The 15,930-nt window shown below is 41.7% G+C and overlaps 1 protein-coding gene across 1 annotated transcript; it reads right to left on the bottom strand.

Moving 5' to 3' along the window:
• Positions 1 to 251: 251 nt before the first annotated feature.
• Positions 252 to 12,247, bottom strand: lmo4b (LIM domain only 4b). The gene is made up of 5 exons (XM_028028429.1): positions 11,655 to 12,247; positions 9,621 to 9,859; positions 4,632 to 4,728; positions 4,384 to 4,539; positions 252 to 1,202 (listed from the first exon to the last, which is right to left on the bottom strand). Exons 2-5 carry the CDS (start codon positions 9,854 to 9,856, stop codon positions 1,194 to 1,196), a joined length of 498 nt encoding a protein of 165 aa, XP_027884230.1. The 5' UTR covers positions 9,857 to 9,859; positions 11,655 to 12,247; the 3' UTR covers positions 252 to 1,193.
• Positions 12,248 to 15,930: the final 3,683 nt, after the last annotated feature.

Raw genomic sequence — 15,930 nt, 5'->3', positions numbered from 1 at the left:
CTTTTTTTACTAATTGCGTTGTTTTCCTCCTATTTCCTGTGTTTGCAACATTTTGGTTATGGCTGCCGCATTTTTCGTGTGCAGCGTTTTTTCTATTGCATTTGGGGGGTTTTGTGTGTTTTGCAGTTCCACCTGGTTGCAGTGGGTTTCACTGGTTTGTGCGAGTTTCCACCTGTTGGTATTTCTGTCTCCAAAGCACATTTCACCCTTGAGAAATATACATACCAGGATCACAATGAATTTGAGGAGGCTTTAAAATCTTCCAATACTTTTATTATTTAAATACACCATACGGGAGCAAATGTCTCGGAAAATATCACAAATAAATTTCTCTTTCATTCATCATTTATATGTTGGGAATGATATCTACATTTCTGGCTATGAGCAGAACTTCTTCAGGTTGCCATGGTGTGAAGGGAAGGGAGCCGGATGCAGAGGGGTCAGATGTACTGTAGCCACACCTGGACAACAACATTTACATGCATACTGTACATACATGGTAGCTTTACAAATACACCACAAGTGTTCATGATTTGTTTTCCACAAAATGCCACAGATATTTTATTTAAACCCCATTCATATATACATATACATATGAACACATATGTATATATGAATCAAAACAGAAAGAGAACATATTCCCCCTTTTCTTGACAACACTTAAAATATAGAAAGTGAAATCACCACGTTTCTGGGAAATGAGGATAGAAAAGGAAAAGAGGACAAAACAAAGAAAAGTTCCCGCTTTCCCCCCAAAAGTGTCTTTAAACAAATGTGCAGCGTTGAAAAGTCTGCCACTCTTAAACCTAATTAGTCTGTTTTTTTCTTTTCCGTCTTCGCTCAGTCACAACATCCTCTCAGTCAGTTGCTTTAACGACCTCTCTACCTGGAGAGTCCCCTTCTGATTACGATCAGTGTTAAAACTCCGAAGCGTTCCCGAGCGTTCTTGTCTCAGTTGTAGTAAGTGCAAATATCCACCCAGATTTGGGGAAAAGCCGAAGGTTGAAGGCTGGGAGTTAGGGGGCGGGGCCTTGAGGGTTGCGGAGATGAGAAGTCAGGTTACTGGTTAAGATGGGCGGAAGGTTCCTTTACGGCAAACGGGCCTGGGGTGCTGCTGATCCACGCTGTCTCAGGTGACAATGAGGAAGGGCTAAAATGAAGGCACACATCCTGCTTCCTGCACAGCTTCCCACCTAACACACCTAGCACGAAAAACAAACAGAAACGAGAGATTAGCAACGCACGGATCCACTATTTTCACTTCCGATACCGATATCTGATACAGAAAAAAACTGTGCTGAATTGACTTAAAATGTCTTTTTTTTTTTAAACAGACATAATGTACTGAATTACAAATGTATTTGATAACTCTGTAACAGTGCAGCACACTTAAATACATCAATAGCTTTACAAGTAGAGATGTAAATGTTTGTATTAAGTGATTCAATTCAGACTTTTAGGGTAACAATTCGATTCAGAAACAATTTTTGATTCACAATGTTTATCTATTCAAATAGTCAAGAGATTGTTTAAATTATCTGACAACAGGAAAAGAGTGTAAACAAAACCACCAATTATTTAAAACAATTTGATAAGTTTCCATACTGTATCAAAATCCTCCAGTTTATATTCCAACAAAAATAGGCTTATGAATGAAATTCTGTAACTTAAATTACCAGTATTAGGTTAGCTTACCTGACTAGGTTTGTCATAAATTTAAAAAAAAATCTCACAGAAAGTTTCAAATATAATTTTACAAAAAATTAAGCAAAATCTATTTTTAAGCGTTTTGAATCAATCCAAAATTCACAGGACAATATGTAGATGTAAAAATAAACTGCAACAAGCCTTTCAAATGGTACAGAAACTGCAATTAGAAATTCTAAATATAATGTAAAAATAAATAATAAACAATGATGCCTCTCAAAGCACAAATCCTAGAATTAGTCTTGAATAGATGTGCTCTTATAGATCTCAGGTGCATTGTCACCAATTTTTGTCGAAATCAAAACTGATAAAGATATTAATATTGGATTGGTGCATCTCTAACAAACATCTCAGGTCAGCATTAAAAGCAAGATGTTGAGGTGTTAAACGTGTCCACTCCACCTCCACCTGATTAATACATTTTCCACTAGCGCTTGTGTTTAATTTATTGATCAGCCAGGCTTTGAAAACCATCTGGTGTCCCATTTACTTAGCACCGACTCAAAAGTGCCTTCATGAGGTGATTCTCTTTGGTATAATTAGAAGCACGCTCCAGCATAACTGCAGGAGGTGCTCAAGCCTGTGAAACAGAAATACAGGGGGAGGAAACACTATTATCTGTCTGGGTAAAAAAGAAAAAAGAAACAGCTTTAAACTTTTTCATCTTCCTCGTGTTTTTCTCTGTGATTCTAAGGGGTGATTTACTCCCCCCCCCCTTCATCCTTCAAATCACTAGGAGGGCTTGAGTCTATTAGTAATTGCAAACTCTGACTTTGGGGGCTAATTAAAGTGACTGACGCTGGGAGGGTCTTCCTCCCCTGGGTCAAAGCGAGCTCTGTTTGAGAGAGGTAATTTGTCTGCTCTGAACAAAGAGATTAGGCAGGAAGAAGCTGGAAAGGAAGTTGAAGATATGAGCGCACAAACGATCGCCGCAAAAATCGCAAATAATCAAAACGACTGCGGCCTGATGCATTGGTGCGGTATTGATTCGGAGGGCCGGAGTCCTGCCAGATTCTGCTAAACGTGCCACAATGTGCTGGAGCAGCAGGATGATCCTCCACGTTTTCCCATGTGGAGCTAACAGAAGCATCCACTGAGCGCCTCTGTTTATTTAAATATCCTCTCCTCTCTCCGCTATAATTAAAGCACCGGGGCCAATATTCAGATTGCGTTTTAGCATCAATAATACAGCACTTTTTTTTTTTCTCCCACTACAATTGATGTCGGGGGCATAAATAAACAATGAAGCTTGGTATTTTACTACGCCGGCCGTGCTAACGGAGACGCTCTTAGCGCGTGGCTGACGACTTAAACAGACGTTTAAAATTAAGCTAGATAATACAACGGCTTTCAATTTAAATGTGAGGAGCTCTTAGAGCTCGGCGAGCCGATCTGTAAAAGTGACAAGCCCTTAAAAGGCCTTAATGGAGTTCTGCCTCTCCTCCACTCGCACGAGCACTCAAGGTGAAATGCATGCTCCCAATAATATGATTCCTCTTTTAGTCTATCTATGACACACTCCAAACACTCCCCCCCTATCCAGGTTTCTCTCAGCCTGTGTGTGTATCAATAAAACTCCTTGTTTTGAGGCAGAAATGATTAGATCTCCAGCAGGCAGAATGGAGCTACCCTGAGGAATGAAGTTATCCTTGTATATGATTAGGCGTTTTGTTTTGCTTTCACTGGGAGCATCAAGATGGAAGTTCTGATGACAGTTCTGGAGATACACTAGCTGCCCGGGGTGATCCCGTTTAGCCACACAAGGTCAGGAAAATCTGCTTTGTTACTTCTCTGTTGTAAATACTCTCAAAATAATGTGCGACGACAATACAACACAGAGCATCTGCAGGATTTCATGGAGTACAAAGTTTTTAAAATCAAACAAAACAAAACATGGATGCCAATTATTGCTCTGTGACATCACAAGAGGCTAGCCGATCTGAAGAAAGGCATCAGTAAACGTTACGGTAGTTGAGTTTTGGCATAGACTTTGAGGTGTTTGGGTTGTAAAGGTCATGGTGGAGATGGTGTAGGTATGGGCATTAGTGGTGTCCCCAGAAAATGTTCTTAAGGGCCGGGGCCAGACCAGGCCAGTAAAATTCCAGGCTGCTCAGAAATAAATGTAATTAATAAAATTTAGGGATGAACGATAGATCAGCACTAACATTGATATCAGCCAATATTAGTCATTTTTTAACATTTTGCTACGTTAGTTTAGCTTAACTTCTCTGGTTCTAACTGACTCTAAAGATTAGTGGTAGAGCAACACATTAGTTCTGCAGGAAACATGTAGCATTTTGCTACTAAATAAATATGTTTAAAGGCAGAATCTGATTTTAAAAAATGAGGACAAATCACTTAGGTCATGCACACATGGCCAAAGGCATGTGTTAGTGGATGACGTGTTGTTCTATATGTGACGAACTATATGAATATCTTGAGTGATTTTCCACCAAAGTCTGGTATGTAGCTTTAAACACTTTGTAAAAACAGAACAAAAACGTGTAGCCAAAGGAAGTTTGGATAAATTACTGAATTAAAATGTAACAAAGCCAGTCCAAGTTATTCTGATTGATCATCAAACGCCAATGTAAACTGAGTAAATTCCCACTTTTCTCATTTCACTGCAATCTATAACTCACTAATAACAAACTTCCACCAGTGCAGCGGCCTTACCTTCTGGTCAGGCAGTAACGGGTTCGTCTGCAGAGAACTTAAATGGCCGTTGATGAGCGCTGTGGGTCTGTCGTGTTCGCAGAAGAGGCTGCCGTTGATGTAGTGGAACCGATCCCCGGGAACGAGCCGGTTCCGGCAGGTGGAACACGTGAAACACTTTGGGACAGGAAGAGAGGAACTGGATTAACCAACCCAATCTACTCACACACACCGCGAAACGCTGTACATGGCGGCGGTTTTGTTTTTACCTTGAGATGGTACACGTTGCCCTGCGCCCTCATCACCAACTCGCTGGCTGGAATTGACTGACCGCAGGCGCTGCAAGCTCCGCTGTTCCCAAATAACCTGAGAAAAGGCAGAGTGGGGTGAGCGGGGGTTACTCTGCGCCTGCGTAGATTTGCGTAATGAACTGTGGGAACCCACGCTTTAGCTTGCCAAGTTTTCTAGTTTACATGTCTCGACTCTTACGATCGAAAACACAAAGAAGAAGAAGAGATGGAAGAGGAGAAATGAATCCTTTAGAGCTCTTCTCAAGCATCTCATGCTGAGACTACGTATTACTTTTACTGCATTTTTCTTTTCTGCAACCCAATAATAAGCAGGAACATAAGACATCAGGAGCTAAGAGGATTTGATTGTACGCCCAGGCAGGGACGCAGAGCTTTTGCCATTAGGACTCGTGTGAATGCTCTGTCAGTGCTGTGTTTCCATTAGAAACCCCGTAGCTCCTCTGGTTGATATATAATGTGCATGGGTTAACCTTTTCAATCATGGTGTCAACACTTTAGATTTGCTTCTGCTCATCTCTTTCGTCCCTAACCTTCTCTCTCTCTCTCTCTCTCTGCTTCTTGATAATGAAATGCTTGCTCCAGCTTCCCTTCTATCTTCCTTCTGAGTCCACAATTTAGATTACTTCATCTCGGTGAGCAGCAAACTGAATGAAATTTCGATTTGAGCAGAAAGTAATTTACTGGGATCTGGACCCATTTGTCATCATATCTCACTGGGTGTTTGCTCTATCACTGCACTTTTCCTAAGCAATCAAATAAGACCACGGCATCTGACATGCTCCGGAGAGAAAGGGGAGAGAGAGAGAGAGAGAGAGAAAGAGAGAGGGATGAAAAAAAGGATGGGTGGTGGCAGTGGATCAGATAAAGTTGTTTGGCTTAAAAATAAATAAAATAAAATTAACAGGAAAACCGAGAACGTCTCGTCCGTTTTGCACTCTTGAGGAAGCTTTTCTTTATGAAAAGTATTTAAACGGAATCAGGGAGAGAATAAAAAGTGTTTGTGTCGTAACCCCCCCTCTCCTCCCCAAGCGGTCGTTAAGATACGACCGACAAAAACAAAACAAAAGTAGGAGCTCTCAGAGAAAACGGCTTTCAATAAGACGGCACCGGGCGGAAGCAAATTTTGTTTTGTTGGCATCGTTTGGAAAGACTCGGTCAAAACTCAATTTCAGAAACTAATTAAATGGAGACTGTTGCCGCGACGCTGCCAGTTTTGGGCTCTCTCGGAAACAAACCTGTATATATATATTTATATAGATACAAATGTATATTATTTATTTATTTGTATATATTTAAATATATAACTTGCTTTAAGAGACGTGACGAGAAAGCGTTGGAGTTTTATCTGCATGAAAGCTTTTTGAGAGGTGTTGAAACAAAGCCTATGAAGGTCCACAAAGCAACACGAAGCAGGTTAATTATTTTACCAGGGATACAGAGGCAGAGGGAGAAGGGAAAGGAGTGGTGGGATGGGGGGGGGGGCAGCCCTGGATACTGTTTGATTTAAGGAGCCCAGGCCTTTAGGTGCTCAATTAAGTTGCTGTAGCATTTTGAACTTGGGCCCTAATGGCCCCCCCCTCCACAGCTCGGGAGTGAAGTCGACACGGCGGGTCAGCATAATTAAGGCCAAGGGGACTCCTAATTACAATGACACATCTGGTTTCTGCTTTCCCTCCTCTCAGAATAATCATAATAATAATAATAATAATAATAATAAATAATAATAAAAACAACAGTTACTGACAGCGTTTCAAGAGGAAACGCTTTGATTTATCCCTTTCTCCGACTGGATCTGATTAAATTAAATATCAAAACAACACCAACAATCAGAAAGAAAAAAAAGAGAAAGGAACCCATTCCGAGCTGTCTGTTGAGTATATAGGCGATGACTATTGGATTTCATTTCAGCAGTGACTGCTGGGTGAAATATAGCATGGCTTGCTGCTGGGCTGTCTGGTAAATGCAGACCTCGTTCGCTGAGACCTTTGAGTAGGGTAAAATTACCCCCACAACAATGATTTCTGCAACACAGTCCATTAAAAATGCCTCTCTACATCAGCAGCCAAAGCACCTTAAAAGCACTAGGCCATATTGATACTGAAGCGAGGCTTTGCATAATGGCAAGAGCTGCATTAGAGGGGGGGGGGTTGTGAGGATGACGGAGGGCTGGCACAGATCGTTGTGTGTGTGTGTGTGTGTGTGTGTGTGTGTGTGTGTTTTGGGAGCAGGGGGTTGAGGGAGGATGAGGAGGGCTTGTGTATGTGTGTGTGTTGGAAGTGGAGGGTGGGATCAGCCAAATTACACTTGGTTAATTCAGAGTAACAGATCTGGCCCCAAGTGAACTGAAGGCCTTGAATTAATTCTGATATGACAAATCAAGATAAACGTTTCCTCTAAATTGCATGCGATTTAATTAATTTCTGAGATCCCCCCCCCTTTTTTTTCCTTTCCTCTTCCCTGGCCCTAATAAGTTCACATTCTCTCATGCTGTCATAGTGCTTGAGTGGGCAGACTTCAAAGTGATATTAAATAACCAACTATTAGATTTACCTCACACGTTCTATTGGAAAAGTGCCATTTAATTACCTTGGCTTATTCAATTAAGCCGACCGCATTCTCTCCCGAATCCAGCAGCCGCGAGTAAATTAATTCCCCCCTCCGCCAGCCAGCGGCCCGCAGAAATAACATCACCTCTGGCTGGAGACAACACGAGGCGCAACTTTCGCTTGGAAGTTGAGGCGCCACCCTCTGGACCAGACACAGCTGGATTTGACGCCTAAAAATATATGTTGCATGTTCTGTTTGGAAAAGTCAGTCTGCCCCTTTAAGATAAAGAACAGAGGAGCTGGAGGGGGGAGCAAATGGCCTTCACAATAATCCCTCTTCTCTATCTGTCTTTCTCTCCTGCTTCTCTCAAAAGCCAATTTGGTTAATTAAATGTTTTGTTTGCGGTGCGGCTCTCATTCATTTCGGACACGTCACTGGTAGCGGATACAAGCCAGGGACCAGATCTCATTAGATAAAACCCATCAGGACTAAAGGAAATGGAGGGGGGACTATAATTAAAGCATTTAATTGTGTAGACTCACTGTCACATGCCTGCTCCCCCCCAACACATCAACCAACCAACCAACCACCACTTCTGGTCTTATCTCTACAGAGATCTCTCCGTTCCATAATATGCTTTTCAGTTCTTCCAACCAAGCAAGCTCTCATTACAAGTGGAAAGGTGTATCCACACACACACATACACACCCCAATCTCCATTTCTCCCACGCACACGTATGCACTCGGCTTTCCAGTTTTAATTATGTTATAGTACCATTATGAATGAAGTACCCCATTGACTTCCCTGTGTTTTTTATGAGGTGGGAGTAGGAGCTGAGAGCCACACTTTACCATTTCAATTAATTGTGCAGTTTTTTTTTTTTCGGTTGTTTTTTTCCCCCCTGTTGACTGCAGTGTTGTTCCGTCTTCACTGAAACATTGAGTTAAGCTGTGTTTTAACTTTTTAACATGACACCCACCCATTCTCAGTGGTATCTGTTTGAAAAGATTCAGAGTTCAATTCAGAGCCGGATCGACTAATTTCACAAGATCAGGTGTCATTTCCTTCTCTATAACTCACATCTACAACTCAGTGGTTCACCTGTTGTACTGTGATGTGATCCATTATGTAAAATGTCTTCCTCTAGCTCACCACATCAAGCATGGAAGAAATGTATATCTTTCTTTGGGTTATTGGTGTGAAACTTGTTTAATTCCTTTTATTCAAATTTACAACACACTAAGTGTGTTTTGTGTGTTTCCATTTTGCTAGATCACTCAAAAGCTACATGACACAACCTTAGGGTGAGTTTCCACCAAAATCCATCTCAGCTCGTCTTGCAACCAGGGCTGGATTTAAAAGGATGTGGGCCCCGGGGGCTGGATCCAGCTTTGTTGTCCTCCAGTTTATGGTGGGCATTTATCGTATTGTTAATAATTTATTGTGATAAAAGTCTTGTCATAAGAGTTTTGAGTTAGCATTGGCTAACATCAAATTCCAGTGGATGTTAAAAAACAGGCTAAAATTTTTTTTAGTTATATTTTCTCCATTGTTTTTTTCCATGAGGGCATCAATAAATGTCAGTAAATTTGAAAATATAGTTGAGTCAGTTTAGTAACATAATCCACAAGTCTTTAAGTATGTGGCATCCTGAATACGATTGTTTCAAATAGGAATGCTTTTCAAGACATAATTTGTTTGTGTCACTATGAATTCTGTCATGCAGTTATTTAAAAACTAAGTGACACATCGTTTTTTTATCACCATTTTCACCTTTATCACAATAGCACTAAAAAATATTGTGAAAAAAGTCTGTACCACCCTCCCTACCTCCACTAAGGAAAAATTCTTTTACTAATGCAAATTACAGGACATTAATAGATAGCCCTGTACATTGGTAGGTATGAACTGATTGTAGGTTGAATATGTCCTGTAGCCAGTAACTCCATATTGTTTCCAAAGAAAGTGACTAACTTTATCATTTTCAAAAGCTTGAATAATGTTTATATTCACAAAAATCCTAAAATAATACAACTCACTTGATCGGGGCTTATGAGTTTTGCATAAAATAATACAACTTTATTACTTTATAATACATTTTTTAAATAAAACATCCAATCATTAAAAAATACAAATCTTTGGAGCCCCCCTCAAAATTGTGGCCCTGGGCTACCGCCATTTTCTGGCTCACCTTGCAACAGTTTAAGAAATCTCTGCTGAAAACTGATCAAAAACTCACAAAAACTCTTGTTTGACTCAGTGGTGCCAAGCAGGGAAAAATCCCACCAATTTTATGCTGGTGTTTCTTCAACCTGCTCAGAAACTTTCTGTCAGTAAGTCAACTTGTTGACACTTAAAAGCAGGACTAAATCGAGCACAAAGTGTCCCGGCTTCCTCACCTGATGTAGTCGTTTCTGCAGAGGATCATGCCGCTTTTCGTGTAGCACGACGTGCCTATTTCGCCCAGCTGGGCCTGGCAGCAGGAACACTTGAGGCAGCGGCTGTGCCAGTAGCTGTCCATGGTGTAGAGGAGGAAGCGGTCGGCGATTTTGCCCCCGCAGCCCGCGCATCGCTTCCAGGACAGGGAGCCCGTCCCCACCGCTGGTGGCTGACTGTTGCCTCCGGGATTCACCATTGTCTTTTTTTAAAAAAAGAAAAGAAAAGGTCAATGTCAGACATGCGGTTTGTACCATTACCTGAGAGAGAAATTTAATCGAAATACCAATGCACAAATGAATCCGCTGAGGTCGAGATTGGCCAGTTTTCCCCTGTTATTGATCGTCAGATATTATTTTCTTATTCATTAAATGTATCAAAGCGACAAACTCCCACTTCCTCAGATTTATAAACACTGTAATTGGCAGCACTAACCTTATGACATAGAGATGCATCAACACCGATTTCTGATTTTCTTTGGAGGTCTGATTCCATTTTTTGTATTCACACATCACCAATGTTATCTGATTTTTTTTTATTAATCTGAGCACAGTGCATGACAAAATAATCATTTTTACTGTTGCTTTATGAGTTTATTGATCAAAAATGTAAGTTCTTAGTCCTGATGCTGGTACTGGAGTTTTTTTCAGCTATGAGGGCAAAACTGGCCTTTCCTTGACCATCTAACTAGTGCGTTTTCACTTTTTTTACAGTTTAGCAATAAATTATCAGATGAAGATTGAGATTTATACCCGTCATGATCATTTTGCGTATTGAAGAATGAGTCGGGATCTCGTATTCGCAAAAACAATCAGATTTCAAAGGACAGGCACCCAAAAACAAAACAGAAAATCGGTATTGGTTAAGTCTGATTGGTTCATAATTAGGCATAATTTATGCAAACTAAAACAAAGAAGGAAAAAAAAGTCAGATTTCAACAACTAACAGGTAGTACAGTCCAGCCTTCTCAAGACACCGCTCTTGTGCCAACTGTCAATCCAAAAATCACAACACAATCTTAGTAAATTCGTCGCTCTTTTCAGTCATTTTTCTTTTGCTCAAACATGACACACTAAAACAGAAGCGGATGGAGTTTTGTCGCTCCTGCTCCCTGTTTACTAGCAGTTGATACTGGCTGGAGCTTCAAGAGAAGAGCTTAGAGTGAGACATGCACAGCCCAGCACTGAGACTTTGCAGACAAACCTGCTGTAATGACTGTAATCTAATGATTCACCCACAAAATTAATGTGGAGCTCTTTTAGATGTAATCCCTACCAATTTGATCAGGCCTGACTCGCCAGGATGAAGCAAGAAGAAAAAAAAAATCTTTGTTGAATGCCAGGTAGGCCAATTAGAGTTAGGATGGGGGGGGGAGGGGACAGGAAAGGAGGGGAGAGAGGGAGATAGAGAAAAGCATTCAGTAAGCCCATTAGCCATGGCTCTTAGGGACAAACCACTGCCTACCTTAGTGTTGATTAGATCTAAAAGGAGATGAATTAAAAAAAAAGAAGAAGAAGAGAGAGCTGAAAGTGACCCCCTGGATGTGTAGGTCAGACTATAGTCAAATTTCATTTAGGGGAGGGAGTTTCTGGGGGGTTTCTTAGCTGAGGGATAGAAGGGGCAGGAGAGAGGAGGAGCGCAAAGGAAGTGTGTGCGTGTGTGTGTGTGAGAGAGAGAGAGAGTGGAGGGGGTGGGGGGTGGCTTTTAACTTAAATGGGCTAACTCAAGTAATTACACGACCGTTCAATTTGGGCAAAGAGACCAAGACATAGAAATACAACACAGGGGAGAGGGAGGAAAACGCTCGTGGCTGCTTCTTCGAAATAGAAAATAAGCTATGCGACTTAATATTGGAGTTATTATGAAGTAATAGCGTGGAAATTGGATAATAGGTGATAGCATGATAGCATAAAAGGCGCAGGCGGACTGTAACACTACTACAGCATTCCAGCGGAAAACATAAACACACCGCGTAGCTGCAGGACTCGGATACTCACCTTGTTTGTTTCTCTTAAGTGTTATGGCAGTAAAGTTGGCGACGCAGTTGAACAGGTTGGTCCCAAAAACAAGTACAGGTAAAAAAAATAAATAAATAAAAAAAAGAAATGAAAGAATTACGCGGACGCAGAACCGCGCGCGCTGGCCTCGAGCTCCGCGCGACAAGCCGAACCCAGCGCGAAACAACCCGAGTCGGCTCGTTCACAGGCAGCAGTGGCAGCAGCAGCGCGCGGACCGGAGAGAGAGAGAGAGAGACAGAGAGCAAATGGAGTTTTCAGATAGTATTTCCAGTGGATGTTCGCCCCTTCTGCTGTCACCGCTTTACTGCTTTTTTCTCTTTGCGTAGAAACGAAAGGATTCCACAGCAAGACGTTGTGTGAGGTCGCCGCATGCCGTAACGTTCCCCAAAAAGCTTGAAGTGCGTGTTGTGGCAAAAAAAAGGGGGGGTAGAAGGAGGAAAATAAGGTGGAAGTGGAGGAAGAGCGAGGCAGGCGGAGAAGATGAAAACTGACTGTCCGCACTCCGTCTAGTCTGGTCTGGTCGGTGCGTCCCGCAAGCAGCTTGTTCTACATGTGTCGCTGACAGCAAGAAATCTTCAGTAAAACCCTCCTTAGCTGTCTGACGGAAGCGACGCCTCGGCCAATCAGCTCGCAGTCCATTTAGGAGGAAAACAATCTCAGCCTATCATGGAGAAGTGATATTGACTGGACACACAGACATGCAGGAATGGAAACAGAGGTAAGAGAGGCTGGAGTAGGCAGAGTCAAATGTGCGTATTGAAAACAAGCTTATAAGAGCCAAAAGCCACAAAAAAGAAAGAAAAAAAATAGTATCTGTTTAAGTTCATGTTCTAATTCTATACTTTTTTTCTAATTAATGTATCGATAATAGTTCTGAAAATATTTATTTTAACTGCATACAATAGGTTATTTAAAGGACTTAGCGATTGGTAGGATCACAACGAAAGCAGCTCTGCTTTTATTCTTAATGCTCCCTTTAAGAACACTTACAAATGCGCCACAAGCTGCATGGCAACACGCAGTAGGTTACATTCACCTCACGTCAGAGTTTAATTAGTTGACATTCAATAACTACTTAGTTTACTGAGGGTGACTCCAACCTCTGGGAAATATCAGGGCTTTACAGCTGCGTAGTGGCGCCATCGTCTGTCACCGAGAATAATAGCAGCGAGATCGGCTGTCGTTTACAACCTCATTAAGCTGCAGGTCATTGGTTTCAACACCTATTAAGGCTAATCTGCAAGACCTCGATTTGGCTGAGATCCTTTAATTATTCCACTATTGCAGTCTGTTTTTTAATCTATGACCACGTTTGATGAGAATACAGTTTTGCTGCATGGCATCTAGCCACTTCTGAACAGAGAGATGAGAACTTTTCTTTCTGTTGTGTGTAGAGTGCCTTGGCGAAGTATTTTATACCCTAGAGTAATTTGTTAGGTTACAATCACAACTTTGATGTTAATTTATTGGGATTTAATGCGACACAACAGAACGTGACATATGGGTCTAACGTGAGGAAAAAGGCACAGAATATTCAAAATAGAAAACCAAAAAATTCTTAAAATGTAGTTTAAATTTTATTAAACCTTATTTACTATTTAAGACTAAAACTGAACTTTCTGGACATGCAAAGTGATTTGTGTGCTCTAAAACTGCAAGTAACCTTGAAGACAACCTCCCCACAGTTTAAACAAGGTGGTGGCAGAATCATGCTGTGGGCATGATCTCCTTCAGCAGGAACAGGGAAGCTGGTGAGAGGTGAACATGAAAGGAGCTACAGACAGGAAATCCTGGAATTATATCAGTTGCATAATGCTTGATACCAGTATGGAGGCTCACAAAGCGACATGGAAACAACACTAAACATTTAGGTCAGGGTTCAATGGAATTGTTCTGATCAAAACATGTGTTGGAAATGGCTCAGTCAAAGCCCAGACTTGCGGCATGACTTGAAATTTGCTTTCTATGTTCTCTGTCTGACATGACTGAGGTTACAAAAATTTAGCAAACATTCAAGTCCATCCATCCATTTTCTGTACACCCTTGTCCCTAGTGGGTTCGGTAGGGGTGCTGGTGCCTATCTCCAGCTAACGTCCTGGGCGAGAGGCGGGCTTCACCCTGGACAGGTCGCCAGTCTGTCGCAGAACATTCAAGTCTCTAGATGTAGAGGTATGCTAGACTTATATCTGTAATGAAGCAAAAACCTTTCTAAAGCGTCAACTAAGAGGTTGGAGTGTGACAAGATCTTGTCGTACAAAATCTCACCACATTAAAACAATGTTTCTCGTTGAGGTGACTGCTATGCTAGGTCGTGAGCGCTAGCTGGTTATGGTCATCATGGCTTCGCCTCTTGAAGTTGTAACAAAAGATGTTCAAATTGCCCTTCAATCATCTGTTTGGCAGCATTTTTGGCTTATAGTAGGAAGCATAAATGCTAACAGAGTCACAGACAAGACAGAGTGTAAACAATACGTAAGCAATGCAAGTAGTTCAGACGCTGAAAGAGGCAGAAAGCATCACTATAACAACCGATGAGTGGATGGACCTCAGCACCTTTTTTGCAGCCTTAATTTGACCGTTGAAGTTTTCTCGAAAGTAATAATCTTGTCTCGTGAACTCAACATCATCTTGTCTTGTGAGTTTCGGGCATCGATAAACCTCTACTCAGGGGAGTGAAATAAAAGCACACATCATACCATTCAGACTTTTATTTTCTGTGTTATTCTGGTCCATCCCATGCGATTCCAATGAAGCGTGACAAAACACGAACACGTTCAAGGGGAGCGGAGGAGGTACGCATTTTCACGAGTCATTGTTGGTTTGAGTAAAAAGAGCCGTTGCAGGAAACATCTGGTGCTGGAGTGAAGATGATTGCCACCGGTGAAAAAAGTTGACTTAGAGAGAAGTTACCGGGCTTCGAGGTTTTACATGACAAAACGACGCCCCACTCCCCCTCCAGCTACGGATGTGTAAAGATGATCTTTTCTTGACTTTAATTGTTTAATTATTCTTGCGGCTCTGAGGAGATTGCGCTGCATCTAGCTGATTTCCCTTTGGCAAAGCCGGCGATACTTCGCCTTGGGTTGAGCCACATTCTCTTGACACTTTCATCAAGCCTCACTCACGCTGGAACAAAAAGAAAAAAAAAGCCCACAGAAGATTGCAAAGAATATCTTTACCACCAAAGGATGATTAATTGATTTAATTGATTAAAACAGCGAGAAATTCTGAAATGAATTTGAAAAGAGGCCTCACAGGAAAAGCTTTGTTTGTTCCAGGCCTATTTTAATGAGCTTTTCATCACTGGGCAAGAAAAATTACTTTCTGTGTGTGTGTGTTTTTTAGGGGGGGGGGAATAATTATGGCTAGTGGAAGTACGGAGGAGGAGGCGGAGGGGTCAGGATGAGGGAAAGAAAAGAGGGAGGAGTGAGGATTCCCTGAGAAATTGATCATCTCCTTTCCTCCGCTGAGATCTCTCTGTTGTGTGGCAGTTTCCAAGCAGCTGCATTATGAGAAAAGGGGGGAAAAAAGAGAGAGAGCATGCACACATCAATATGGTAGAAAACTATTTCTATGTTCAAACAGAGACGGGAGAGCATCAGATCTCGACACTCCCCACAGGGGTAATCTCAACGAGATGAAAAGGAGATCACGGTCCTCCTTAATGAAGCTTGTTTGTCCTGTGGGAACCGGCATTCAGCGCGGTGGTTAACTTCAGATTAGGGATTCACTCCGTGTTCCTCTCCATTGACATGACACTGAACTGCAGAGAGGCTGACTTCATCCTTCAAGTTACAAACAGCGCAGGCGGTCCCCTAAACCAACCACATGAGGGTCAATATTACCATCTCTCGCTCGTATTAAAGTAGTTCCTACAGTGGCCTGGCCTTGCCTGTAAATTTTGCGTCGCAGCACAGAAACCGCCATCCTGTACATCCTGTCTGTGGGAGAGATGTGTATTTACTTAGCTGAGCCAGCTGATGAGTGGAGATTAGAGTTGAGATGATCCAGATAGGGAGGAACCACTCCCAGATGACTGCAGTAAGATCTTTAAGTGAAATCTTCTAAATGAGTTAGAGGCTACCTTCCTAAAACCATTAAAGGAATTTGTAAAGCCACCACTTCTTTTAAAATGTCTTTTAGTTCATCTTAAAGTTCATGACTCCTTGAGTTGTAATTTACCGACTTGCTGCTTATCTTTTATTGGTGATTCGTTTTGTGTGTCCAGTCCTTACTTGTGTGATTCATCTTTGTT

The sequence above is a fragment of the Xiphophorus couchianus genome, chromosome 9 (genome assembly GCF_001444195.1).
Source record: "Xiphophorus couchianus chromosome 9, X_couchianus-1.0, whole genome shotgun sequence".
NCBI classification, from domain to species: Eukaryota; Metazoa; Chordata; class Actinopteri; order Cyprinodontiformes; family Poeciliidae; genus Xiphophorus; species Xiphophorus couchianus.
The sequence above is the reverse complement of the archived record's forward strand: the minus strand, read 5'-3'. Positions and strand labels throughout refer to the sequence as shown.

Coding starts and splice junctions, on each gene's coding strand:
- lmo4b (XM_028028429.1), bottom strand. CDS start 9,856: ATGGTGAATCCCGGAGGCAACAGTCAGCCACCAGCGGTGGGGACGGGC. Junction 4,729..9,620: donor TGCAGAAACGACTACATCAG/GTGAGGAAGCCG, acceptor GCCTTTTCTCAG/GTTATTTGGGAACAGCGGAG. Junction 4,540..4,631: donor GCAACGTGTACCATCTCAAG/GTAAAAACAAAA, acceptor CCTGTCCCAAAG/TGTTTCACGTGTTCCACCTG.